Here is a 27724-nt window from a genome sequence, read left to right as displayed (position 1 = left end):
AAGAATGAAAAGTCACTCCAAAATACTTCAATATCATATTTTTTTTATCTCTCCTAGGTTTTACTAGGCTAGACATAGAAGGAATATCTTTTCTATAACTATTACTTACAGGGCTGCGCTATTATAATACTCTTCAATTCCAACGGAGTTCTGTTCCGAGAAACCTGTCTGAGATAGTCTTACCTGCGTTGATTGATTACTTCAAAATTTTATTAGACTGTTATTTCATAATGAATAATATTTATTATCTTTATGATTAAATGATCATTCGGTAAAGTTCTGGAATATCATCCTTTTTATTCATTTGCCATTCTAGAACTGGAGAGACCAATGCACCGGCATTTCAGTCTCCCTCAAAGTTCCAAGATCACAAATCCAAATTGATCCATTTTTTCCCGTTCGCATGGCCTTCACAATATTTTTCCCGCAAATATCAGCTTCCTGCGATTTCGCCTTCATAATCCTAACCATTTCATCCTTAAGGTAGTCAAAAGTTGCTGCATTCTCAGCATCTTCAATAAGCTTGGTGTTTGTAAGTCCTGGACAAGCTGCTATAAAAGCTATTCCTGTTTTGTCGTAGTGAAATTCGTGCTGAAATTGAAAAAAAACTCTGATTTTTAACAACACTCCCAAAAAGGACTTTTGACTTACCGAAATCGATCTTGTGAAACCAATGCCACCATGTTTAGAAGCTGTATATATTGCAACAGGATGGCAAGGTTCTAAGCCTAAAACTGAAACTACGTTAACCACAATTCCTCCGTTGCCGCCTTTATGTTTGCCCATTAGATCGATTGCTGTGAGAGAGGTATAAATTATTCCCAACTGAAAATAAGAAAGAATTGGAAAATATTAGATTAGCTTCCCTTGTCGATAACGTTGACAGAAGAAAGAAAGAAATTTCCTTGCTTCACAAAATACTATATTTCGGGAACTAATTGTCCGCTTCAATCCGTATAAGGGAGTTGTACAAAAGAAGGGATTCGCCCAGCATAATTTTCATCCGGGGACCGAATTTCCTCTCCATGGCTCAAGTCTCCTTCGTCGGTGTTCCCTTCTTCACAAGATCTAACTATGGTCTTCAGAAAATGGTACATTGATGGAAGGGACAATTGATTCCAGAAATAGAGTAGTTATGTAATTTTCAGCGAAGATTTTTCTGCAACAAAGGAATTTTCTTCAAATCCTTGCATTTTGTTGAATCACTAACTTAGAAATATCCTGCAGATTTCAACTGAACTTATTTAACAGTTACTCACCAAATTAACTTGAATGCATAGCTCAGGGTCAGCCTCTTTCGATATACCACTGCAATTCACGAATATATCCAATCCGCCCATTTTTTCCTTTGCTGCTCGCATAGACTCTTCAACAACAGACCTTTTAGCAACATCGATATAGTTGAAAAATATTTTTTGTTTCGGATATGCTTTCCTCCAGGCTTCCAAGGAATCACTGGCCTCTTTTAAATCCAATATCGTCAGACACTGCAATAATATAATATTGATGAATAACTATGGAGATGTAGGAGCAAAGTTATCGAAATATTTATTTTTTCCCATGGTCATCGAAAAAAGTTGGTACTAGTGATCCCTGCAAAAATTTACCTTCGACATGCCCATCAGCACTTGGCTTCCTTGTGATTGGCTTGGCTTCCTTAGAAGTAGCCCTCTTGACACAATATCTACTGAATTATCGGATGACCTTACATGCTTCCACTGTTCGGGAAGTGACAATTCCAGGATTTTCGACACTCTGTTGGCAACGAGGGTTCGAAAAGACAATGATGAGGAATTGATCCAAGGCAAAATTATTTCACTATCTTTCTGGGTTGATGTTGGTTTGTCCCCAAATACGAGTTGGTTTCAATTCTGGCAGTTAATTGTACAGTGCCGCTTCCATCCTGTGGGGAATATCCCCTCGCACATGCACGCTTCGAACATATCCGGTCTGGATTTTATGTCGAGATTAAGGGTTCCGTCTCTCTCAATTCTGTTGCTGATCTCCAACAACTTATCTATGGTTAATGCAGGAATTGCCGTCACATTCAGAGATCTCTGAAATCCGTCCCACCACAATTCTATAGGCGCTCTCCCGCGGATTAAAACCTTCCCTCTTGCTCCGCTGGATGGCAGGCTCGAGGTTTTCGCGGGCCACCTTGGAAACATGTTCATTTTGTCCCTGATCACTCATACCTGCCGCCCTGTGCCGTTCGTCTGGCTCGGTTGCAAGCTGATCGAAGGCTGACCAATTCACTATTCCACCAATAGTTGGGACATGTCACATGCCTTGGCGATGCATAGTTGGCCTAGTCAGACTTCCAAGAAGGTTCCTTCGTCTAATGCTTTTCCAGACCAGCCTGATGCCCTTCTCGGCTTTAGGTATCCTGCTACTCTGGAGTGTCTCTCTCCTCATTTCAAAAATTAATGCCTGGTGTTGCGCTGTTGGTGTAGTCTTTGCTAACGTACCAAGGGATATCACGTACCAGTGCAGGGCTGACAAAGGTCAAGTCTACGATTATGGCAGACCCTCCTTTGCGAAGGGTGCTTGCATCACCTTCATTGGCCAAAACTAAATGCAACTGGGCAAAAGTCTCTACTAGACTTCGGCCCCTCGCGCTAAGTGGTCTGCTCAAGTAAGTTCTAAGCGACCAAGCAATGATTGAGGTTTATTTGAATATACCTAATTTTTTCACTGCAGTCAACGTCGTCCTGAATTCCGAGCATTTAACTCTTCCGGCGATGTACCGGTTATCCCTCCCTTCCTTCGCACAATAGGTATTTGGTGTCCCTATTGCACTCTTTGGCATTAAGTCCTTTCTCCCCACACCTTCTGGACCGATTAGAACGATCAATGCCGTACGCATTCGCGAAATGTCCAAACATGAGGTACTTCAACCAAATTTTTAAAGAAACGTGCTCTCAGAAGCGATTTCAACGCAGTGCATATTTCTTCTTTGGATGCCACTTCGTCAAGATCCTTGCACTGTATGTAGATCTCATGCGTTTGGGCCCCGGTTGATCGACAGAAAGAAGGCTAGCTTTCGCTCCAGATGCTCGCCAGCAGAACAGTGTGAAGAGTTTAAATCTTCGTTGCATTTGCTCTTCTCGATTTCAAAGAGGCTTTCGACGGCGTGAACAAGGACTGCATCTGGTGTGCTTTGCGCAGAAGGGGCATCCCTGACAAACTAATGGATATTGTAAATGCTCTTCGCTAAACGCATCCATGATGATCAAAGCCTTTTCAGCCTCTTTGTAACGATTCCACCTTACAGTCGATTTTGAGCTCCAGAATGGACACGCTGAAAATGTCTGCGTTACGTGTATTATAAGACGCAGGACGGCAGGTGATATCGTTAGAGGCGGAGCACTCCTTCAAACCCGAGGAAAGTTTGGAAAATGTACATAAACCCAGATAGGTTCTATGCCGTTGATAAAGAATAAAAATATTAAATGGCCCAAATTAGATCTCTATAAAACGCCGAATGAGGGGGAGAAGGAACGGGATGTACAGATATCAAAGGATACACGGTAGGATCGGTTGGAAAGGTAAGAGGGAAGCCATGAAACAATTAATATTGGAACACTTAGGGAAGAGAGTTTAGATAGAAGTATCTGGTGATTTATAATGTCGAAGGCTTTAGCAGGCAGTGTAGATTGTATACCTTTCCTGCCTTTAGACATTTAGCGACAAAGTTGAAGGTTGGAGGCAGTGGAGCTACGCTTGACAAAACCGTGTTGCCCTGTCACTATGAGATAGCCAAATAAGGTAGGTTAGGAGAATGAAATAAAAGGAGAGAAACAAAACTATTAGGACTTCTGATAATCTGTCGAAGAAATCTTTGTACAGAGAAAGGGGCAAGTTAGAGAAAATATACCATATCCTGGGGGCGTGCTTTTGGCGGAATGACTACGGTGACAGAATTATAGGTAGAGAAGGAGGGGAAAAGATGATTTTGGCATAGAGAGGGGGACTTAAAAGCGATGAGGGCAACTCCGGTTGTTGACTTGCCAAGGGCAACGCAGTCTCAGCCACAACGAAAAACAGAGTAACTTTCGAGGAACTCGAAATCTAAGATCCTGTCATTCAACCAGGTTTCAGTAATACCAATGGCATGATGTTGGGATGCTACGGCAGATAACTTGAAACTTGACTTGGCCCTTAGACCAACTATGTTGGTAGAAAAGTATTAAATTTTGAAAGTCATTTAAGTTCGGAGAGACAGGCGGAGGGCGGGCATATTCTGGAAGCATGGTCCTCTGGTAAGGCTCAAAGAAGACAAGTTCACATGAAAAACACAATTTTGCTCCCCAGGCGTGCGGACCGCCAGTTGCGCGTGACGAGATGGAAGAGGCGGTTTCCACCTGAGACCGGCCTCCCGTAGGAGGCGCGCCAAACCAGCCTCTCCAAACTTCTCTCGAGAACCATGTCGCCGAGTAATCGTAGATTCTCCCCATACACCATATCAGCAGAGCTGGCAACAAACTCCTCGCGGACAGTTCGAATTGCATTCCCTATCTGTAATAATTACGTCGAACACCGAAGTGCGAATTCCACTCTGGACAGAAGACCTCAGCATATGACTGTGCTCTAATGTTCTTCAGACGTATTGCCTCAGGGCAACCAATCAATGATCGTGTGAATCTCGCAAAGGGCCTACAATGTCCAAGTTTATGGAGTGGAAACGCTTTGTTGACTTCGAGAAAACACCTAGTTCTTTCTTATCATGCCTAGCGACCTTACACCGTTAGCATGTGATACACTCTGTGGTCCGAAAATGTATGTCCTTGTTCATGGACGGCCAGAAGTATTGGCTGGAGACTAGCCGGCTTGTTGTCCGGGGTACGAAAGGACGTGCATCGAGCGAAACACTTCCTTGCGGCAAGCGGCCGTAATATATGGCCTAGGTCACTTTTCAGAGATCTCGCAGTAGATAAAAAAGTTGAGGCGAAGATGGGGAACTCCTTAAATTTGCATTTGCAGTTCGACTGCAGTCTCCACAATACTGCGTCTCTCTTTAAGACCACAGCTATTTCCGAAAAATCGACGGCGGCTGGGATGTTGATCTCAAAGATCCAAGACAAAGCATCAGCGACTAAGTTGTCTTTACCGAATACATGCTGAATGTCCGATGTGAACTGACGGTGTACGCCAAGTGCCGAAATTGGCTAGGGGACGCTTTGTCAAGCTTCTGTCTTAAGACAAAAGTTTGAGGATTACGGGTCCGTGAACACGGTTAACGTCTTTCCTTCAAGGGAACAACGCAAGTACTTTATGCTCAGATATGCGGCTAGTGATTCACGACCATAGGCGTTCCGTTGAACAGAGTTCAACCGTTTTGTGAAGAAACCCAAAGGAAGGTTTGCACCAAATTGCACAGGTCGAAAGTCATCCTTCTGAACTCTAAGAATCCGAAAAGTGTACAAACCGCTGTTTTTGAAATATCTTCGGGAGCTACAGTGATTTGATGCTAGGCCCTGTTGAGATCTAAGGTCGAGAAAACACGACAGTTTGCAAAATAAGGAGCAAAATCTTGGATGAGTGGTAGGAGTCACAGTCCTTATTTAAGCGTCTATAATCACCACAAGTTCGACATTCAATGTTGGGCTTTGAGAGCTGATGGTGTTGCGATGACCAACTGCTATGGAACGGTCTGCATATATCCTGCTTACGTAGCTGTTCAAATTCTATCCACGCAACGGCCAGTTTCTGGGGTAGTAAAGGACGCATCTTCGAGAAGATTGGGGAATCAGCAATGCTCGAGGTCATGTTTAATAGTCGCACAGATTACGCTCGGTAATGATTTGGTGGTAACGATAGAAAGAGGGCCGGGTAACCAAATTGAATTTTTTGACTGACGACCTAAGTGATATTGTGAGGTTTATCAAGGACCTATGCTGTATATCCAGCAGCAGGCCATACTGACAAGGAAGGCCGCGTCTAATATGGAGACACTGATAGCAGTCAAAATGAAGCACTACGAAAAGGTCCTACGCCAGGCAAGACTCACGCCAACTTGGCTGTTGGCGTGAAGTTTGTTGTCGCTAATTTCAGTTACTGAGGGAAAAGCTTGTTGGGTCTATCAGATAATTGGGTAGGAGTCAGACAGTGTAAGGCATATAGATAGACGAATAGACGTCACCACATTCCCAAGCGAGTTCAACCCGCTCCGCAAACCTGTGATGGTACCAGCACATGTCTCGATGCGGAAAGCGGAAAGCGGCAAGTGGCTACCCAAACGCTTCTTTTACGCGACCGTTCTCTCGAATCCAGAGCATTCATTCCCGCCGTCAGTATGACCACATTGACCGTAAGTGCGGCCACTTGCCCCCTTAATTCCGCCACATCGGTGGCCTCGCACAACATCTCCGCGACCACAGAGCGCATGTGCACCTCATGGATTTTGTTGCGGGCAGCACCTCTAGGGAACCGCCGCCCTCCAACAGTCGCTGAAGTGACAACGACTTCAAGAGCTCAATTCTAACCTTGTCCACATCCAGCTGCTTCATTTCTCGAAGTATCTGGCTGGGAGTGCGGTCATCAAGCGTGAGATCTGTGAACAAGTGATCCAGCTTATCATTTTCAGTTTTGGATTGTGAAAAACTGGTTTCCAGCCTCCTTTACTTGCTATATCAGTAATCAGTACTGGTCGTGTAGAAGTACAGGCAGCAGCTGGTTGCATCGCTGCTACAGAGATATAATAACTCTAGGTTTGTAATTGACCGCGTTCCAGACAGTGGCCATTAAGGAGTTAGGGTTAGCCCCATTCGTTGCGCAAAAAATAGGTAAACTTCTCGAATTTTTGTAAAGAAAACTTCGAAAATTATTTGAGCGATAATTACATTATCTTAAGCGCATATATTGAACGTTCGTTTTTTTAATGAAAAATGTTTCACCATTATGTTTGAAATTCCATTTGACAGAATGGCAGTCAGTCAAAATTAATGGTTTGATTATTCACTAAAAAACGGTCGTTTTTGGGCTGTATAACTCCCATTTTTTATCGAAAAAGATTCAAAATGTATTGAATAAGTCTGTAAAGTTTTAATGAGATCGGTTCAGTAGTTTCCACCTAATTTTGTCACCGGTTTCAAACACAACATTGGTAGAAAATCGCGTTTAAATTTTCAATGTCAGGTCGTTTGCCGTACGGACTCTTCTCTTTCAACGATCATATGTCAGTCAATTTTATTCCGATCGACTTCAAATTTTAAGCTTTAAAAAAACCCACAAATGACTTTAACTCCTAATACAATTCAAGTACCAACACATAGTTTCACATAATAAACATAAGTTCAATGTTTACCCGGCCGACAAAGTCCACTTTTACTCCCAACATTTAGCAAAGAAAGAGCTAATTTTACTAAGAGAGCAAATGTTGTTATTATGTAATGGTGTAAAGAGCAACTACATACATATATGAACTGATTAGCAAGTTCTTCAAGAAGCACCAGAGATAAAATTCACCAATTCACAATTACTCTTCAATTCGAATAAAAAGGCTCCCCATGCTTAACGGCTACAAATACATACCAGTATACCTTGCTCCAGCAGCTCCTTACAAATTGCCTGACCGATTCCTCCAAATCCCCCAGATATAGCAGCTTTTAATCCAGTAATATCTACAACCATTCTCGTTGATTTTATTTTTCAAACTGTACGCACTGCGAAATCCCACAAAAACCTAAAACTTCTCACGAATTTGCTCTAACGCTTCTAATTGCTCAGAAAAGATAAGATAGACTTGGGAGATACAATCTTTTTATTAGTATTCCGATGAATAATAAATATTAAGTGGTTAATATGCAGCGAAATAGCCGGACTTAATGCAACAAGACTTAGAAATAATGCCAAGTGAAACTGCAAAGACTATTAAACTGTAATTAAAGGCTTCATAATCAAATTCAAATGAGCAGATCCACTGCCATTACGTTGATAAGCATATGAAGTCGTCACTGTCCAGATACTCCGATAATGTAATCCCACCGTTGCAACATTTATAGTTTCACTAAAAGGCTACTCATCGCTACTATACTAAACAATGAAATATGGTCTTCCTTTTGAGACAACACCCTTAAAATTTATAGTTTGCCATTTAATAAACAAAGAAAGGTTTACTGATGTGCTTGTTCTTTCCAGTTCAAGTTGAAACATTTTATCTCCCATTCTTTCTTTACTATTGTCACAATATAATCAGTTTTCAGAGGAGTAGAATTAGTAATGTCTAGGTAAGTGGTTCGCAAATGTTTCATTCTTGAAAGATAAGACAGATGATATCTTAAGAATTTATTGAGTGTTTCACTGCTTACATAGTTTTCACAAACTCATTCTGCGTCAACCACCCCGTTCTTGATTCCTGACCATGTGCATCAACAGTTAGTAACGATAATCTCGGACACTAGCAAGCTCGATTCACTTTGATTTTCGAGCAGATTGTCAGGTGGTCACTGTGAGCATAGTCCTCTCTGACTTGCCAAGCGAGTCAGCTAGCTCTCAGGTCCAGTATAGACCCCAGTCCACTTCCTCTGAAAGTGTATGAGGTACCAACATTCCCGAGTACCACTTCTAGTTCCACGAATGCTGCAGAAGGCGTCCTATCAGATTTGTTATTCGGGTGCTCCATTAAAGAGCTCACGCATCAAAATCACTTACTATGATTATCGGCCAACATCCTCTTACATCCAAAACCAGAGTGCTCAGCATTTGTTTATCTTCGACGAGTGTAGCACTGGGTGGAGCATAACAGCTGTAGATGTAAACTCCATTCACCTTCGTTCTGAAGGCAATGTTTGAAGTTGATTTGTGCCATCAGCGGTTTGTGTTGGGAGCTCTCCTGCATTTCGCGCATCTGCTTCTGCCCCCAATGTGGCGAAGGTCTACACTCTCCCTCCCTTTGTGCAATAAGCAATAATAGCTCTGCAGTCCTTGCTGATATGGCCTTCCGCTCAGCACATCCTGCATTGCCTCGATCTTTCATTTCAACTAGCGCATATCTTCGTAATATGGAATATGTGGTCAGTACCGTACAGCGCCAGCAGGCCGTTGAATTGGACACACTTGGATCAAAATGACAACTTCGGTTTTTTTCCAGCAAATCCACTTACGAGCGTGGTGGCGTGTCGAGTCTTAGTAGCCCATTGTAGAAAGCTGTCCGGTGATCCGGTGCTGACATGGATCCCTGTGCTACCTGCGACGTAATCTCCATCCTCTTCTTGCCCTCTAGCGATTCATAAGGCAGGCACCGGTCCCTCTGATAATACTTAAATATTCACAAGAGATAGATCGGTGCTTGAAATGAACTTTGTAGTGTACCTAACGCATTTGTTTGTTTTACGGAATCAAACGCCACTCGGAGTATTATCCGAGGAGGCCGGCGACTGCGTGCCTCAGCTTAATGAACTGCGTTAATGACCTCGCTCTAGAACCGAACTGACTTGGGGATAAGTCCACGGCAGCTCATATCTCTTCAGCGAATCTACTCCTCATGGAACGTTTGCAACCACATTCACCGCCATGTCAAGCATACAAAGTTACGGGTTTGCAGACGGCAGCTTAGAGTCTTCTTTTCCTTTGTTGATCAGCGCAAGCCTGGCCACGTTCCAGTGGCAGCGAAAAATGCTTTCCTGCAGGCAAGTATTGAATGCGCCACGCAGTAGATCTAACCGAAACAGTTTACATACCTGAGCCAAGATACTGATACTAATAATATCAGAACCTGGCGCTTTCTTGTGTTTCATAGATAGGATTGCCTCTTCAAACTCTTTTGTGGTGAATCTTTTGTCATCCCCCCGTACGAGATATTTACGGCTTTAAGTGAGCCGAGTTTCCATAGAGCGACGATTTTCTAGATGATAAGTTTACACGTAAGTGCCCACCAATCGCCAATTACCTCCACCTAGAATAGGTTCTGCCGTTGCGGCGATCTGCAATCTGTCATTGTGGTGCTGGCCTCCTCCCGGGAGTTTAAAAGTTACCCCAAACGGCACTTATGTTACTCCTTTCAAAGGGTTGCCACTGGTGGCCTTCGGGGCATGAAAAATACACAGACCGGCGTTATCAGATTCATCTTCGAATTCATGATAGCGCCAAATGCAGCCAAAGTGCCCTGCAACGCGACTCTGCCCGTCCAAAAGCGTAGACAAATATCTCAATATTTACCTTCGCTGGTGGAAGGGGGAGGCGGGGCGACTGGCACACGCCGAGTAATGGAAGAAACTACTCCGAACGCCTTGCGTTAATAGTCACTTGCTGAGAAGCATTCCAGAAATTGTCACCATTTTATCGACGAGAAGATTACGTTAAGTGCTTAAGTGCCGGAATGTTGGCGCGGATCCAGTATTCAAAACTACTCCTTCTGAAGTCTGGGTGAGGCATGCGCCCTTTCAAGTGCGCTGGCATTCAAGTCACCCACAACTAGGTCCACCTCCCCGTGCCCATAACTGCGCGCTCGAAATAGTTTCATTCGATGTTGAATAAATGCTGAAAAACTTTATTCCTAAACACTAAATCCAGAAAAGCTATCCGCTGACCCAAAACCCAAAATCAGATGCCGTTCCGAACCCAGATGTCAGATGGCAACGGTATCCAATAAATTGAGATGCTATGAAGTTAGGTCGGGTTCCAATACTGTTCGGGGAATAACGTTAGATCGGCTTTTACCACCGCAGTGAACTATGCTAGCAACCCATGGGCTGTTGCACTCCAGTGCATACTAATCTGTAGGATGCGGCTCATGTTAGATGCGTTCTAGCCCTGCCTTTCCAGCCCTGAAGCTTAGATATCGTTCCATGGCCGCAGTATATGCACCGCTCTCAGAAGACTTTCTTTGCATGGGGTCCTCCTGTCAGATTCCCGGAAAATTGTAGACGAGTGTCTACAGTCGAAGCACCTGTAAAGTTTAGTGGGGGTTACCCACATTTGGAAGTTTCCTCGCGTATTGCTCGGCAACTTCAACCACAGCCAATAATCAGCTTCGAGAATTCGGAAAGGTGATATTTATCCAGGCATTGTTTGGACAATCACACTTGGTGACCTTTTCGACGTTTTCTATGAAATAATGAAAGCCTTAGACTTCGAGGGAGCACTTAGACTCTCAACTAGAATCTAGAACCTTATCTCCCAGTAGCACCATCATCGCTTTGCAGAACATACTCTTGTCTAAAATGAATAAGAACAAGTCGGGAAACCGGAAACTGGACGCTTCCTTTTATAAATACATTTGAGTGCATTTTTCCCATTAGTACGTAGCACGTAATATATATTTTGTGAAAATATCCACCAGTGAGATTGACATTCAAAGTCTTGAATTTGCAAAGAAGCGAAAAATTTGACGTATTATAACTTTGTTAACAATAGTGCAATTCCCACCAAACTTCCATGTTCCATGTTCCTACATTACTGTGAAATTTCCTGGTGCCAGGATGAACTTCAGGGGGTTTCGCAACTGATTACTAAGAATTATAGTAATATCCTATTATTAACTCTATTTGAAAGGATATCGGGCATATAGTGGCAGCCCCCCGATTTTTTTCAAGTTTTTCGGTTGGGTAGTTTCTGTGAATGGGTCCGTTAAAGAGATTACCAATTTCGACCCCCCGCACTCCCCATCTTTCCAACAAATGTCAAAACTAACACCGGTTTCGGAAAGTACTAATTGGGACCTTTCATTTGATACCATATTTAGTGAAAAAATGTACACCCCCTTTTGCATGAATTGTTTTGTTTTACGCAAAACCTTTAAAAGACAAATTTTATTTTTTAATGCCGAATAATGTGTTTTTTAATCCTCATATACCGGGATTTCGAGGACCAGTTGTCTTCTTCTTCAATGAGTTTTTGTTTGAGCCGCTTATGGTCCAGCTTGTCCTTAAATACCTAAATCCAGACCTTAATAAATTAACTAGCAATTAAGGTCTGGATTTAGGTATTTAAGGATAAGCTGGACCACTGGTCCTCGACCGGTATATGAGGAATAAAAAAATTCAATATTCGGCCTTAAAAAATAAAATTTGTCTTTTTTTTATTCATTATAAAATAAGCCGGAAAAACAACACACACAACCGAAAAAGTACTCTTGTTTGTTATATTCGCACCCAATTCAACGAACACAATGCCTCCTTCGTTTTCCGTATGAAAGGCACTTTTACTCCACCTTCTTCGGACTCTTATAGCAGGTCTCGCTGAAGACTTTCACAAAGGTCTTGCATTCCATTGACTCAGAGAGTGGAGCTGACGACCTAGCCTTCTATCATTTCCTTGCCTTTTACATAAGTGCTTATACCATCGTATTCACCTTAAATTTAGGCATACAGTTTTCTAACGGAGTAGCATGTTGTTCTCACTTGTCCTTCTTAGCCTTCCTCTTTTAACTTCGGGGCTGCCTGAATGAAATCTCTTTTAGACGTGTCTTCCATTTTCCGCTTTTTCCCAGTTCGCTCTTCAACCGACTATCTGCCGTCCAATTGTCGCACCGCGGTGTTTTCAGCGGGAAGTGCAGCTATTTCTGCTTTTCGTTTGTCTTCTGTTGGTGTTTGTCACCCTTTAAAAAGAAATGGGGGTCAGGAGTTTTTCCAGTTTCATCATTTCATTCTTTACAACTTCACTGACCTTTTTCTGGAGAAAGGTTGCAAACAACAAATGCTTCACAAATAACGCACATTTCCGAAGAAGCCTTTTCTTTTCAGTTCTAGCAAGGACAGTTGAATAAGCTCCCGTTGAGCTTATGGCCAGATCAACCTTTAGCAATTTTCTCTGGATTTCTTTCCGAAACAGAAACACTGGAGCATACTGAACTTGCCTACCGCCTACCTTTTCCATACAGGCATTGTTTTGCGAGAATTCCAGTGTAATTGGCTATATGCATCCCGAGGCCTCTTTGGATGTTACAGCCCCTGCTGCACTCTTGAATGGGCCCTGATCCCATGAGTATCCACTCGTAAGTGAAGGCAAGCCAGCATCAGGTGATCGTTTCTGAAGTGGTGTTTGTATCCGACCTTCTTCTTCTTCTTTTTCTTCAGCCTTTGTCCCATTCACAAGCGGGGTCAGCTCGTCATGATCGGTTTCGCCATTTGGCTCTATCGAATGCCTGATCTGGATGCAATCTCGATGGTTTTAAATCCCCATCCAGCGTATCAAGCCACCGTTGTTTCAGCCTGCCTTTTGATCGTTTACCATAGACTTCGATGTTCTGACCAATTTTGGCAAGTGAACTCTCTTTAGCACGAATTACGTGACCATACCATCAAAGACGCCTCTCTGACAATTTTTCCGCGATCGATGCTACCCCATAACGATCGCGGATATCCTCATTTCGAATGTGTCACGCCACTAGTCCAACGCAACATTTTCGTCGCCATCCCCGCAAGATGCCGTTCATTGTCTTTTATAGTCGGCCAACACTCAGAACCATAGAGGGCGACAGGACGGAGGACATTGCAGTAAATTTTAGATTTGAGACGTTCGTTGATAAGTCGATCACAAAGAACACCAGTTGTGAAACGCCACTTCATGCAGGTTGCGTTAATGCGTGAAGCAATTTCATAACGCAGTTCTCCATTGGCTGACAGCGCTGATCCGAGGTAATTAAATCACTCAGTTCTGGGCAGATCACTCAATCTGAGACCGTGTTGCATGAGGCGATCATTCCATTTTTGGACCATCTTGTCCAAGAGATCATTTTTGCTATTAGACGCTAGGAAAACATCATCTGCATAAAGTTGTGTGTAGGGCGCTGGACGTTGGATGTCTCGTGTGACGGTGTCCATAACAAGAACAAAGAGGAGTGGTGAGAGGGCACTTCCTTGATGAAACCCAACAGAGACACGAAGCGGTTTTGATACAGCCGCCATACTTCGCACTTTCCTTTTCGGATCGAGGTAGGGCAATTGAACCTAGGGCACGGGTTTTTCTGGCACTAAGTGTTGTCGTAAAGCATACCAGATGAGTTCCTGTCGCACACGGTCAAACGCTTTCTCTAGATCCAATGCTCAGATGCTATGTCGTCAGGTCCAGTGGCTTTCCCTGATTTCATTCGTTTTATTGCCTCCTCGACTTCAGTGTTCGATATCCTTTGTACGTTCGTTACGGCTTTTAGCAAATCGATACAGATCTCTCTCACCATCGCGAGTGTCCAGTTTATCGTAAAGATTTAGTCCGCTCGGTTGACAGCGACTGCTTTCTTTGCTTCCCGGTTGGCGTTCTTATAAATTTGCCAATTAGCCAGCGTTTTATTGTCGAGTAATTTGTGGTAGAGCCGTTTCTTTTCGCGGACCTTGATTTCAACATCATCATTACAAAACCAAGTATCTTGGTTGATGTACCGCTTACCCGGCTTGGTGACTCCGAAGGTTGCAGAGGCCGCTTTGTGGATCGTGTCTTTCATTTGATTCGACGATTCTTCCACAATCGTAATGGTCGGTAATCGTGTGCGTGAGATCATTTCTTTTTTCTTCTCACGAAATCGCCACCACTTGATGCGCGGCGGGCCAGTGTGTTCCTCACGCTGTTTTAGCGGTGGCTTAATTCGCAGGACGGCAATCAACGGCCGACTCTCATAGGGAACGACTTTGCAATTAGTAACGGTGGTAAAATGTTGGCGTCTTATGAGAATATAGTCGATTTGCGTTTTACTGTTCCCACTATAAAATGTAGGAAGATGAGACAATCGTTTGGTGAACCATGTATTCATAAGTACAAGGTCATGATTGTCCGCAAAATCGATTATACGCTCCCCACCCTCATTGCGCGCTCCGACCCCTTTCCCCCATGGCACCTGTTACCGTCTGCTTTTTGACCCACATGACCATTAAGGTCACCGGCAATGATAATATAATCGTCAGCAGGCACGTGACAAGTTTTTTCAACGTGAAGTTGCCAGAAGGCACCTTTCTCGGCATCAGGTCGATCTGTCTGTGGTGCGTATGCGGTGAAGAAGTGAATAGTGCGATCAGCTGATATAATGGTGAGCTTCATCAGCCGATCATCAAATCGTTCGACTTCTTTAATGGCATCACGAAAACCCTCTGAGATGGCAATGCCAACATCATATTGGGTGTGTGGGCCACCAAAATAGAGAAGTTTATAGCCATTTTTACCGCGTTCGCGTTCAATGCCGCAACTTTTGGCACCAAACCATCGGGTTTCTTGCAGAGCGCAGATATCAATGCGCCTTTTCCGAAGGGCTCTTGGGCGTTCCTCGGTCTTTCCCGTTAAGGTACCAACATTTAACGTGCAGACACGTATTTGTTTTGTTCGTTGTGTGCGGACTAACTTGCTTACGTCCTGACGCCATCCATGCGTCAAGAATCCTTGCACCATTTCTCGACAGGACCGGGGCCCGTCCTGCCGCGTCGACTGAGGCATGGCGGAGTTGGTGTTCGTATCCGACCTTCACCGATGATTATCTGGTACTACATTACCCTTTTCACAATGCTGCAAAAGAAATCTTGAAGAGACGTGTTTTCGGCTATATAAATTTTTTTTCTATTTTTACTCTTTGTCAGTTTTTTTAACTCCCACCCAATATACCACTTTGTACCATGGCCCCAAATAGCAACCAGATTTCCCTATAATCATGGAGGTATCGGCTGGCAGCTAAAATCTTAACAAAGAGCTTTTCTTTTCATTTCCTGGTTCTCGCCCATGTTTTCAGTTGGTATTGGGAACCGTCGTTATTTTACACAAATGCTTCAGTGACGACACATAAGGAATTTCTTTTCTCTAACTATTGCTTACAGGACTACTCTATTACATTAGTATTCCATTTGAATTGAAGCTCTATTGCCTCACCAGTGTTAATCCCCTGAAAAGTTGATTGTAATGCATGCATTATCTTTTTTATTAAATGATCATTCGATAGAGTTCTAGATCTAGACCTTCTAGAACTGGAGAGTCCAATGCACCGGCATTTCAATCTCCCTCAACGTTCCGAGATCACAAATCCAAATTGATCCAGTTTTACCCGTCCGCATGGCCTTCACAATGTTTTCCCCACAAATATCAGCTTCCTGTGTTTTCGCCGTCAAAATCTTAGCCATTTCACCCTCAACATAGTCAAAAGTTGCTGCATTCTGAGGATTTTGAACAAGCTTGGTATTTGTAAGTCCTGGACAAACTGCTATAAAGGCTAGTCCTGTTTTGTTGTAGTGAAATTCGTGCTGAAATCAAAGACAATATTGTAGTTTCTATCAACACCCCCAGAAAGAACTTTTGACTCACCGAAATCGACCTTGTGAAACCAATGCCACCATGTTTGGAAGCTGTATACACTGCAATAGGATGAGAAGGTTCTAGGCCTAAGACTGAAGTTACGTTAATAACAATTCCTCCGTTGCCGCCTTTATGCTTGCCCATTAGATTCACTGCTGTGAGGGAGGTGTAAATTGTTCCCAACTAAAATGAAAAAGAATTGTAAAATATTAGATTAGCTTCTGTCGCCATTAACGTTGACAGAAGAAAGAAAGAAAATGTTGGCAAAATACTATATTTCGGGAACTAATTGTCCGCTTCAAGTCTAACGAGAGAGTTGTGAAAAAAGGGATTCGTACGGGCCCGGAATTTTATCAGAGGCTGGGCATAATTTTTAACCCAGACCGATATAATTTTCACCCCGGTCCGATTTTTGGGCATAATTTTCACACTGGCCCACTCCTCTCTATGGCCCTAGCCTCCTTCTTCAGTATTTCCTCTCCTTCGAAAGATTACCTATCTATCATCTTCAAAAGATGACACATTGATGGAAGGGACAACTGATTCCCGAGATATGGTAGTTATGCAATTTTCAATAAAAATGTTCAGCCAATTCAAATCTTTTTCTTTTGTTAAATCACTGGCTAACAAACATCCTTCATATTTCAGCTGAAATTGATTGGAACTTATTTACCTACAGTTACTCACCAAATTAACTTGAATACATAGCTCAGGATTAATCTCGTTCAATATACCACTGGAATTCATGAATATATCCAATCCTCCCATTTTTTCCTTTGCTGCTCGCATAGACTCTTCAACAACGGACTTTTCGGCAACATCGATGTAGTTGAAAAATATTTTCTGTGTAGGATATGATTTTCTCCAGGCTTCTAAGGAATCTTTGTCCTCCTTCAAATCCAAAACCGCCAAGCACTGCAATAATATAATATTGATGAATAACTATGGAGATGCAGGAGCAAAGTAATTGGTCGAAATATTTAATTTTTCTTCCGGTCTTCGGGAAAAGTTGGCACTAGCGATACCTGGAAAAGGTTACCTTACACCTGCTCATTAGCACTTGGCTTTCTTGTAGTTGATCGCAATGGATGTCCATGCAGCAATCAGGATGCTTTTCAGACCTTACTTGTATTACGATTTCCAAAAAAAATGTCTTTCCCACCAGTTAGTAAGACGGGATATCAAAATTGAGGTCCGTATGCCCAGTAGACCTATAGTATATTCTTGGTAAGCGAAACACTACGATCCTCAACATTATAGGTCCGTCGATTGAATCTAAGTCTTACCTAATGTCACCTGTACCATTTAACCACTGGCACACCCATCTTTTGATTATATTTGATTAATAACTATAATAGACAGTACAGTTTACGGTGACGGAAACGAGGCAATATTGGGGTGGACTTTGGGGGTTAACCGCCCGTCGAATACACCCACCATGTCGCTATGCCGAGCATGAATTTTGCTGATGTTACCGAAGAAGTTACCGAACCATAAACAGCGGAATCTCTGTTATAAGAAATTTACCAGCAACACAGTCGACTAGTCATCATCACCAACGGCGCAACAACCGGTATCCGATCTAGGCCTGCCTTAATAAGAAACTCCAGACATACCAGTTTTGCACCGAGGTCCACCAATTCCATATTCATAAAAGCTGTTTTGCTGACCTTCACCATCGCTCCATCTCAGGGAGGGTCTGCTTCATCTTCTTTCTCTTCTATAGATCTTCTGACCCTTATAGACTTTCTGGGCTGGTTCATCCTTATACATACGGATTAAGTGACCCGCCCACCGTAACCAATTGTGCCTATTATCCACAACCTGGCGGTAATGGTATCACTCATAGATTTCATCGTTATGTAGGCTACGGAGCCAAAAATTCTTCTGTTCTTCAGTCGGCTAGTACATAGCCTAAATCAGTTCATTAATCGGCCGGAGGAATTTCCACCCTTCTTCACTGCGGGAGTTACCTGCCTCGCCCCAAAAAAGGATACGGTGCAGTACCCCGCGGACACAAGACTAATTACATTATAATGTCCATTATTAGTCGAAAGGTTAATGCGCACCTCGAGACTAATAGCATTCTGTTCGATGAGCAGAAGGGCTACTGAGCAGGGTCAAGAGGTTGCGAAGAGCAACTCATTATCGACTCGGTAGTTGTAGAACTAGCAACTAACGACCTAAGAAACCTCTTGAATTGCTATATCAAAAGAGTACCGCGACAATCATGGAAGGGTGACATATCACCTTATCAGTGCGTTCATCTGAGAGTTCCAATACCTCAGAACCCATCCGCATATAAAAGGGCATCTTCCAGGGGTCACTGAACCCCCTTCATGGCTACTGAATGATGCTAGGAGGTATGGTTTCAGAATCATGCTAAGTGTGTGCATATGCACTCGGAATATTGCCGTGGGCGAAGACGGATACGGAGCTATGTCCAAATTCCGAATGCATCATCTAAACTCTACCGCGGAGCAGATGAACCTGCCTCGTGACATAGGACGCAGGGATGTGGTTGACGTGGCGGCACAGCATTATCGCTAAATCGGCTCGCTACGCGTTTATTTTTACAACAAAGAGTGGGCGAGTCCCTGCATATCTGTAAGGCAGACTGTGGGTTGATTCCACTTAATTTGAAGAATCGATCTTTCAATCCTCTGGGTGGGGCCAAGTCAGACCATTAGCGGATCGATGAATGAAAGTTAAAGGTAACGCATAGTAAACACGTGAATTGTCTTTGGCAGCCATTTGTCGATTTGCATTTGTCGAACAGATGGCTATGTGCTGGGGAGTCCTTTGTTAAGACGGACGGATTGATGTGTTCCATTCAGGATGGCGTGGTCGCCAGCCGAGCTTATAAAAAAACTCATAATGAAAGAACGGGTAGAGAACGAAGTGCAGAATGTATGATTCGGCTTTAGAGACATTGGACCATCTCATTTCTGGCTGCTCTGTTATGGCACCGGTGCAGTACACCAACAGGCGTAATGATGTATGTAAAGTGATTCATCAAAACCTTGCGTACAAGCATGGGCTGATCACGGAAACACGTTCGGTTTACCGATATGAGCTGCAAGCAGTACTTGATAATTCTGCTTACAGCATATATGTTATTGGGACCGGTAAGTTCGAACTGATCGCCACATTCTGCACAACAAGTCTGACGTGGTGTTAGGTGGCAAGACGAGTCGCCCCGTATATATTATTAATGTTGCAATCTCTGGAACGAAAATGGAGAAGAAGATGAACTATGTGTCAATCGCTCGGGGAATCAAAGAAATTTGGCGTCTCGAACGGGTAGTTGTAGTTCCCATAATATTGTCAGCTACAGGTATTGCACCTAAACCCCTCACGGCTTCCCTTGATGTCCTGGGACTTTCACACAGTCTGATTGAAACCATGCACAAGTACACCATTCTGCGTACGTGCTCGATGATCCGGGGAGTTCTCGACGGATTCTCCCACCAGACACCACCACCAGCGACCCTTTAGTTTTTAAATAGGTAGGATCGTCCTAACCTAAATGCTTGGCATTTCGTGCTAGTATTAGATAAAATCCGGCATCTGCCGAGATTGTGACAATTTGAAAAATAATAAATGACTCATAAATGGTGAATCATCATCAACAGTGCAACAACTGGTATCTGTTCTAGGCCTCCCTTAGTACAGAACTCCAGACATCCCAGCTTTACAACGAGGAGGTCCACCAATTCGATATCCCTGTCTGGTGTCCTGGCCCACACCACCGCTCCATTTTAGTCAGGGTCTACTGCTTCTTCTTTTTCTACCATAGATAGTGCCCTGCCTGGAACATCCTAACCCATGCGGATTAAATGACCCGCCTACCGCAACCTATTTGGCCGGATTTTGTCCATAATCAAATCATGATATCGTTCGTTTCATCATTATATAGACTACGAAGTCGTCCATCCTCATGCCGAAAATTTTGCGAAGAATCTTTCTCTCGAACCCGCTTGAAAGGCCGCGAACCCATATCACTGAGGAATACATGAGGACTGGTAAGATAATTTCCTTATACAGTAAGAGCTTTGACACTATGACGTTAGACGTTTCGAGTGAAACAGTTTTCGTAAACTGAAATAGATTCTGTTGGATGCCAACAACCGTGCGCGGATTTCGTAACCGTAATTGTTATCGGTTGCGATTCTCGACACTAGATAGGAGAAATTATTAACGGTCTCAAAGTTGTAGTCTTCTATCTTTATTGTTCTCGTTTGGTCAGTGCCATTTAATGTTGTTGGTTCTTTCGTTTTTGGTGCTAACACTATGTACTTCGTCCTGCCTGATTAATATGCAGCTCAAGATCCTGTGCCAATCGTCCCCCACTCCATCTGGATGTAGATAGATTTTACATCTCAGGTTATTCTTCCCATAATGTCAATATTGTCAACATAGGCCAGTAGTTGGGTAGACTTGAAAAGGATGATGTTTCACGCATTTAAATCAGCAAGCCTCTCCTATAGGTAACTCTCCATTGACCAAGGAAATAACCAGAGGCATCCAATTTCACTCTTAATCGAGGCCAATTGGCCGAATTAAAAGCATAATTGACGTCCAACGAGCTTTACCAATTCCCTCCAATCCCAAAGCCTTCTCCCAATTCGCAGATCTCCCATAGACCCTGCTCTGAGTGGTATTCACTTTGAAACACAGTCTCCTATAACACCTCCCATTGTTTCATATAACCCAATAGAGGTTTCTTCCAACATCCCAGTATTCATGCTCCAGCTACCGAACAACTCGCCTTTACCAAGTGTTTTGACAAAATTTTCTCGCCAGATGTAGGATAATTTCAACCTCGAGGTTCCCCAGCTCGACTAGTAATTCGCTTTTTAGCAAGCGCGCTCAAACTCCGATATCATGCAAAATTCCGAGAAATTCAACGCGATGGGCCCCATGGCAAAAGAGAGTTTATTATTGCGCTGGTCAGAGGAACACAAGCTGCGCAGATCGCAACAATTTCAGAAGTGAATACCGAAGGAGCTTGCATGTGCTTAGTCGTCTTCCAATGATCCCGTCAGAGACGTTAACGGTCGACTCCTGGAAGGCACACTTCACTACGATTCTTAACCGTATCACAACCCGTGAAGTTTCGCCTCTTTTAGATGAAATGGTTCATCATCTTCATCATCATCAATAGCGCAACAACCGCTATCTAGATCTAGGCCTGCCTTAATAAGGAACTCCAGACATCCCGATTTTGCGTCAAGGTCCACCAATTCGATATCCCTAAAAGCTGCTAGGCGTCCTGGCCTAAGCCACCGTTCCATCTAAGACAGAGTCTGCCTCCTCTTCTTTTTCTACCATAGATATTACCCTTATAGACTTTTCGGGCCAGATCATCCTGAAATGGTTAGTCGCCATAACATGGAAACATGAACTATTCCCCCAAACAGAAGAGAAACCACCTTGGCCATCAATGCACTCAAACGATGGGCTTCGCAGATCTTCCACTCGTTTGGAAATCCTGGATACCCGAGACCTTTCCCAGAGAGTGGGAGAAGGGAATACTCGCCAGAATCTCAATACTCGCCATGGCAAAGATAACAGTTAAAGTCATCCTGAGACACATCGAAAGCCCGATTGACAGAGAGTAGGCTGGTTTACACTGTGGATCCTCCTGCATTGATCACATCCACAACCTACCGATCATTCTAGAACGGTGCGCGGAATTTAGATCTTCGCTTTCATCAATTTGGAGAAGTTTCGATAGCGTGAACAGGGAGTATATCTCGAGTGCTCTAAAGCAACTTTCCAGAGAAACTAATAGCTATTATCAGAGCAACATATGATGGTGTAAAATATCAGGCAATGCACCAAGGTAAAATCTCAGATTTTGAAATCCAAAGCAGAATCCGGCAGTGTTGCATCCTGTGACTGATATTATTTCTTCTTGTCATCGGCCTTTTTCATGTCGCCTTGTCCAGAGGACGTGGAGAATTCAATGGAAGATGACATCTTTCCCCAAACACCTCGACTATGCTGATGATGAGAAAAGCGATCTCATCGGGTCATGGACCTTGGCCAAATGGCTCGGGATTTAGAAAGAAAGACAAGAGGACTTGGACTGAAAATGAACACCAACAAAACCAAGGTTCTCAGTTTGATGGGTCATCGGGTCATCGGGTCATCGGGTCATCGGGTCATCAGCACCAAGATCAAGTTGAGATTGTTCTGTGCTTGTGTTTTTTATCTGTTGTTATATGGGAGTAGCACATGGAAAGTGAACTCCACTGTTACTCAAAAGCTCCAAGTTTCGTCAATACTTTTCTGCCACGTATCATTCGAACACGCTGGCCTGAAACTATCTCAAACGAATAACTTGGTCGGGCGCACAGACCTGACACTCATACGCACTGTGATCGGAGGACGAAAGTGGGACGACAATTACATTTCTGGCTACGCTATGCAGTGAAATCCACTCTCACAGGATGGCCGACTAGTGGGTCGCCCAAGGGCACTTTGCGCGGAACAGTAGAGGATGAGTGCAAGCGTCTCGGAAAGTCACGGAGGTAGCTGAAGGACATTTCAAGTAACCGTTAACGACGGCGCGTAGGTGTTTATTTATTATTTATTTATTTAACGAACAACAAACAGAGTAAACCCCAATAATTTATTGTCCTCTGGAGAAGGATCTTATCCTATGCTTAAAACTACTTAAAGTAGAGAAGTTAAAAGGACCAAGCTATTGTGGGTTGTAATTTCGGCAAAGCCTAGGAATCAGTGAATGGAAGTAGACTTCGAGCGCTGCAAAGGGCACAATAAAAATGTCTGCGTTACGTGTAATATAAGACGCAAGGCAGGTGATGTCGTTAGCAGTCCATCAGACCCGAGAAAAGTTTAAAAATGTGCATAGATCCAGATAGGATCTACGCTATTATAGGAAGGGAAGATTCAGAAAGCGGAGGCGAGTGGGATAGTCCACACCAGGGAAGCTTTTCTTCAGGAAGCGGGAACGGGTGAATTTACGTTGCACATTTTAAAGGACAAGACAATCACAATTACGGAAGGGTGACCAGATCACGGAACAGTACTCGTGGGTATTCCTCACGAAGGAATTGAAGAGAGCTAAGGAGGGTTGGATGGAGTCAAAATGAGAGGAGAAGCGAAGTATAAAGCCTGCAAAATTTGCTGCTCAATTGGTGACTTCCAGGCAATGGGTGCGTGACTCCGAGGTCTTGAGTGGAATTTAAGCAGGATAAGGAATGCCCGTTAAGAGAGTAGGAGAAAAAAGTGGGTGAGGATGTTAGGGAGTAGCACATAGACACTTTCTGACATTTAGCATTAAACCATTAGTCAAGCTGCAACGAACTAGAGTGTCTAGGTTAGCTTGAAGGGAAACATAGCCCATAGGCAACGAAGGTTGTTAATAAAAAATAAAAATTACAAAGGGCCCAGAATAGATCCCTGTGGAACGGCAGAGGATGGGGAGAAGGGCCGGAAAGTGCAACCGTCAAAAGAGACACGTCAGGATCGATTGAAAAGGTGCGAGACAAGCCATAAAACAAGCGGCATGGGAAAGCGTAGAGACGAGAGTTTGGAAAGAAGTATCTTGTGATTTACAATGTCGAAGGCTTTAGCGAAATCAGTATAAATGGTATGTATTTCTTGCAGTGAATTTAGACATTTGGCGACAAAGTTGGTAAAGTCAAGCAGGTTGAAGGCAGTGGACCTACTCTTAACACAGCTGTCTTGGTCTTTCACTATGTGGTGGCCAAAGTGGACGGACAACCAGTCGCTAACATATCTTTCCAGGATTTTGGAACAGGAGGAGAGGAGGGAAATGGGACGGTAATTCTCGACAAGCGTACAATCGCCACTTTTATGTATAGGGATGATGAGAGCCTCTTTCCACAAGCCGAGAAAATAATTCTCTTCGAGGCTTTTGCTGAAAATAAGAGATAGGCGAAGAGAGGTGGACTTGCCAGCTTTGAGCAAAAAGAAGTTTGGAAGACCATCGTAGCCAGGTTCGATATTGGCATCAGTTTGCAATGAGGTATTCGATAAGGAGAGGGGCCAGAAGGGGAATGGTAGGCGATGCGGAGCAGGCCACATACACTATCGAGAGGGATTCGGAGGAAAGAGGGGTAACATAGACTGAGGAAAAGTAGCGGTAGAGTAAATCACAAGATAATTGGGGGAAGTTAGCTAAGGAGCCAGAGAATTTAATGGACGGAGAGGATAACTGGGCAGTACAGCGGGAATTACGAATGTGACAACACAAAGGTTTGAAGTTTCCGCGCTTTAGTGAGTTTTCAACACTGGTCAAATGTTCGTTTCTGGACTTACGTATTAAGGATTTGGGCAAGAAACGTAGAGATTTGAAAAAAATATTTAGTGAGCATAGGTTCTAGAAAACAGGAACTTCTTCCTTGCAGTGTGTTTCTGACGTAGTTTTTTGTGCATTTCAATTATGAACCAGACCGGGTAAGAACGTAAGCACTTAGGAGAGGAGGCGACATAACAAAGAAGAAGATCAAATAAAATAGTATAGAAGCTGTTGAGTGCTTGGTCACACGTAAATGGAGAGAGGTTGTACCCCACCAAGGGTGAATAGCAACCATATATATATTATTACTATGAGGTACCTTGCTATAAATAACAAGGCTTAAAGCTTCATCCTCAGATCTAGCTCTACGCTTCAAAGTGAAGAAGTCACCTATATTGGGCTAGATAATTTAACTATTTTCTATTTCACCCAACCCCCACCCATCTAAACTATCTGCTGCACCGACGCCTTATGTATATGTATATCCGCCTGTAATTCAGCAAATAGTCAAAATGATTGAACTAGATGCAAGTGGGCGAGCTTTATAAACACTTCTCGCCGTATAAATCACTTAAAGGGTCTCCCAAGCTTTCTGGAAGGGATCACCATCAATTGATCCTGACACTACAGACAAGAATCTAATAGAAAGGCGATATCAATATCGAAACGAACCACATTTCTCATGTCTTAATGAATTCAACCGGCATTGAATTGTGGCTGCCGTCTGCAAACTACACCTTCTCCATCAATACCATCCTTATTTTCGCCCAAAGATTCTGCCCTCGATTGGGCGTATAGTGTATGGTTAGATAAAGTTGAATAGGTATTCCAGTACCATTTAGGATGTATCACTCCTCTACTTGAAAATTTACTACAGATGCAGTCTCTTAAAACATAGCAGTAAAGAAATATCACCCAGTATTTTATAGTTACCAAAAATACACTAATCGTATATATGGGCATATAGTGCTACACATTAGCATATTCATCTTAATCCAATAATAACATTTTAAGATATTTTAGGATGCAGTAAGTTAACTAGAAAAATACAACTGCGAATTACTATAATTTTGTTATTAATTGTCAGGTATCCACCAAACTTCTCAGAATCGTACCCTACATTATGACATATATTACTATATGTTGATAATCTTGAAGGGAAATCTCTATAGTAATATACTGTTAATATAATACCTTTATTCGAACAGATATTGCGATGGATGCATTTTTAGAAGTTTGATTTAGATTCTGAGAACGAAGCCTGCTACACCTTTTTCAGTTTTAGATTGCGAAAAACTCGTTCGCGTCTTTCTTTACTTGCTATTTCAGTAATCAAATACTCAGTACTCGTTGCACAGAGGTAAAGGTGAAATTGGGCAGCATTGTAAATAAAGAGATTTCATTGGGTTTGTGATCCGCCGCGTACCAAATCGTGGCCATTAATACTACTAATAACACATAATAAACAAAAGCTCAATGTTGACCCTACGAGCAAAATCCACTTTTAAATAATTCAAAATTCTTCAAGAACTAACGGAGAGTCAGATTAAATTCACCATTTCAAAGTGACTCTTGAATTGAAATCAAAAAGGATCCCATGTATATGGGCTACAAATACATACCAGTACACCTTGTTCCAGTAGCACCTTACAAATTGCCTGACCGATTCCTCCAAATCCCCCACATATAGCAGCTTTTAATCCAGTAATGTCTACAACCATTCTCGTTGATTTTATTTTTCAAACTGTACACGCAGCTTAAAACATTTCACAACTTCTTCAAAATGCTCGGCAAAAATAAATTGGGCTTGGAAAATACTATCTTTTTATTAGTATTCCGTTAGATAACAAATATTAAGTCGTTAGTATATAACGAAATAATCGTCGATTATGCAACCAGATTTCGAAATAATGGCAAGCAAAAATGCAAAGTCAATAAAACTATAATTAAAGGGTCCGTAATCAGATTAAATGAGCAAAGCCACTGTCATTGCACTGATAAGCACATTCAGTAGTCACTGTTCACCTACTCTAGTAATGTAATCCCACCGTTACAATATTTATAGCTTCAATAAAAGGCTATTCATCGCAGCTAAACTGAACAATGAAATATGGTCTTTCTTTTGGGCACCACCCTTAAAATTTATAGTTTGTCATTTAATAAACAAAGGAAGGTTTACTGATGTACTTGTTCTTTGCAGTTAAAATCGAAACATTTTATCTCGCATTCTTTCTTAAATCTTTCTTTACTATTGCCACCATACATTCAGTTTTCAGAGAAGGGGAATATAATAACATCTAGGTAAGTGGTTCATTCTTCAAAGATGAGAGATGAGAGAACCTTGGAATTTATTAAGTATTTCAATACTGACATATGGTTTCCACAAGCTCATACCGCGTTAACCACACCCTTATCGATTCCTGGCATCCTTCCCTCACAACTTTTCGAGTAACTTGCACTTCTCCTCCACTGTTCTGCACAACGAGCTCAAGGGCCACCCAGTAGTCATCTCTGGATAGTCGATTGTATTGCATAGCATACACCGCAATGGAGTTGGCGTCCTTTCTCGGCCACCTACGTCTCCTAATCAATACTTCTAAGGGTAGTCTCATCAGGAAATGCCCAGCAGTGGTGAAGCGTATGAGGTCGACAACGTTCCTCCAGAGGAACGTCCGCAAAGGCGTCAAAAACGGGTTGATAAAACTGGAGGAACTATTGGACCGCATCTTCCTCTTTAGGCGAACGAGAGCAGCGAAAGACGATTGTAGAGCAGAAATAGCCACACTTCCCGCTGAGAACGCTGCTTGAGTCAAACGGACCGCAGATAGCCCACTACAAAGCGAACTGGGGAAAAAGCGGAAACAGGTCGACGGGCCCGAAGGAGACTTTATCCAAGTAGTTTCCAGGGCCCAAAAAAGAAGGCAAAGAAGGAAAAAAAGACACAACTGACTTCGCCGCCAGAAACACGTCTGCCCAAAGACAAGGAGGCTGCCAACTAAAAGCCAGGAGCAGAAAGTCCTGCTCATTAAGCCGACGGAAGACAAGATATTTGCAGAAGTCCTTAGTGACATCCGCTACAGGATAAAACCCGAAGACAACGGAGCGGAGGTGCTTTCCAGACGGAAAACGAGGAGTGACCTAGTTCTCGTTGAACTAGTCCCAAAGACGACTAACAAGAGTACGTTCTGCGAAGAGGTCAGAGGGCTGTTAGGGGAGAAGGCT

General features: G+C 43.0%; 2 protein-coding genes across 5 annotated transcripts in view; one reads left to right on the top strand and one right to left on the bottom strand.

Moving 5' to 3' along the window:
- Positions 1-27724, top strand: part of LOC119654067 (cytoplasmic dynein 2 intermediate chain 1) — an 80628-nt gene that overhangs the window by 7062 nt on the left and 45842 nt on the right. The window lies entirely within an intron of this gene.
- Positions 265-26554, bottom strand: LOC119654241 (alcohol dehydrogenase 1-like). Of its 4 annotated transcripts, XM_038059479.1 has the most exons (5): positions 7778-7868; positions 7534-7743; positions 1260-1487; positions 652-825; positions 265-591 (listed from the first exon to the last, which is right to left on the bottom strand). In XM_038059479.1, the coding sequence occupies exons 2-5, from the start codon at positions 7630-7632 to the stop codon at positions 313-315; spliced, it is 780 nt and encodes a 259-aa protein (XP_037915407.1). In that variant the 5' UTR covers positions 7633-7743; positions 7778-7868; the 3' UTR covers positions 265-312. The 4 variants fall into 4 exon arrangements, with proteins under 4 accessions (XP_037915407.1, XP_037915408.1, XP_037915406.1 ...); XM_038059480.1 differs by lacking the exons at positions 7534-7743; positions 7778-7868 and adding an exon at positions 26125-26548; XM_038059478.1 differs by having other exon boundaries at positions 7534-7885.

Source organism: Hermetia illucens, chromosome 4, assembly GCF_905115235.1.
Source record: "Hermetia illucens chromosome 4, iHerIll2.2.curated.20191125, whole genome shotgun sequence".
Lineage (NCBI taxonomy): Eukaryota > Metazoa > Arthropoda > Insecta > Diptera > Stratiomyidae > Hermetia > Hermetia illucens.
This window is presented reverse-complemented; position numbering and strand designations above follow the sequence as displayed.

What these genes read in the sequence shown, in the direction of transcription:
- LOC119654241 (XM_038059481.1), bottom strand. Translation starts at nt 26,223, where the DNA reads ATGGTTGTAGACATTACTGGATTAAAAGCTGCTATATGTGGGGGATTT. An exon ending in TATGTATTCAAGTTAATTTG is followed by an intron (nt 16,390 to 16,893) that starts GTGAGTAACTGT and finishes TTTTCATTTTAG; the next exon opens with TTGGGAACAATTTACACCTC. An exon ending in GTTTCACAAGGTCGATTTCG is followed by an intron (nt 16,155 to 16,215) that starts GTGAGTCAAAAG and finishes CTTTGATTTCAG; the next exon opens with CACGAATTTCACTACAACAA.